At 64.9% G+C, this 268-nt stretch overlaps 1 protein-coding gene across 1 annotated transcript in view; it reads right to left on the bottom strand.

The window, feature by feature from the left end:
- Positions 1-22: 22 nt before the first annotated feature.
- OPLAH (5-oxoprolinase, ATP-hydrolysing) overlaps positions 23-268 on the bottom strand; it is a 920-nt gene continuing 674 nt past the window's right edge. The window contains exon 2 of the mRNA XM_042893810.1: positions 23-151. Within this exon, the coding sequence (XP_042749744.1) occupies positions 23-151 (129 nt within the window). The remainder of the gene's footprint in view (positions 152-268) is intronic.

Here is a 268-nt window from a genome sequence, read left to right as displayed (position 1 = left end):
ATAGGGGACACTGCTGGTGCTCCTATAGGGGGCTCCATGGGCTGCTGGGGGGTCCCCTAGGGGGTCTTTTGGGGGGGGGGGTCTCATAGAGGACATTCCTGGTGTTCCTATAAGGGCTCCATGGCGTGTTGGGGGTCCCATGGGGGTCCCATGGGGGTCCCACGGAACCGGGGGTGTTTTTGGGGAGGGGGTTTCGGGCCCCACCTCACGCAGCACCCTCCGGATGCCCTCAGTGGGTGCATAGGGGGTCCCATAAGGGGTCCCATGG

The sequence above is a fragment of the Lagopus leucura genome, unplaced genomic scaffold (genome assembly GCF_019238085.1).
Source record: "Lagopus leucura isolate 7727_CA_CO unplaced genomic scaffold, USGS_WTPT01 31891-0_obj-0_obj, whole genome shotgun sequence".
In the NCBI taxonomy this organism is placed as follows: Eukaryota; Metazoa; Chordata; class Aves; order Galliformes; family Phasianidae; genus Lagopus; species Lagopus leucura.
This window is presented reverse-complemented; position numbering and strand designations above follow the sequence as displayed.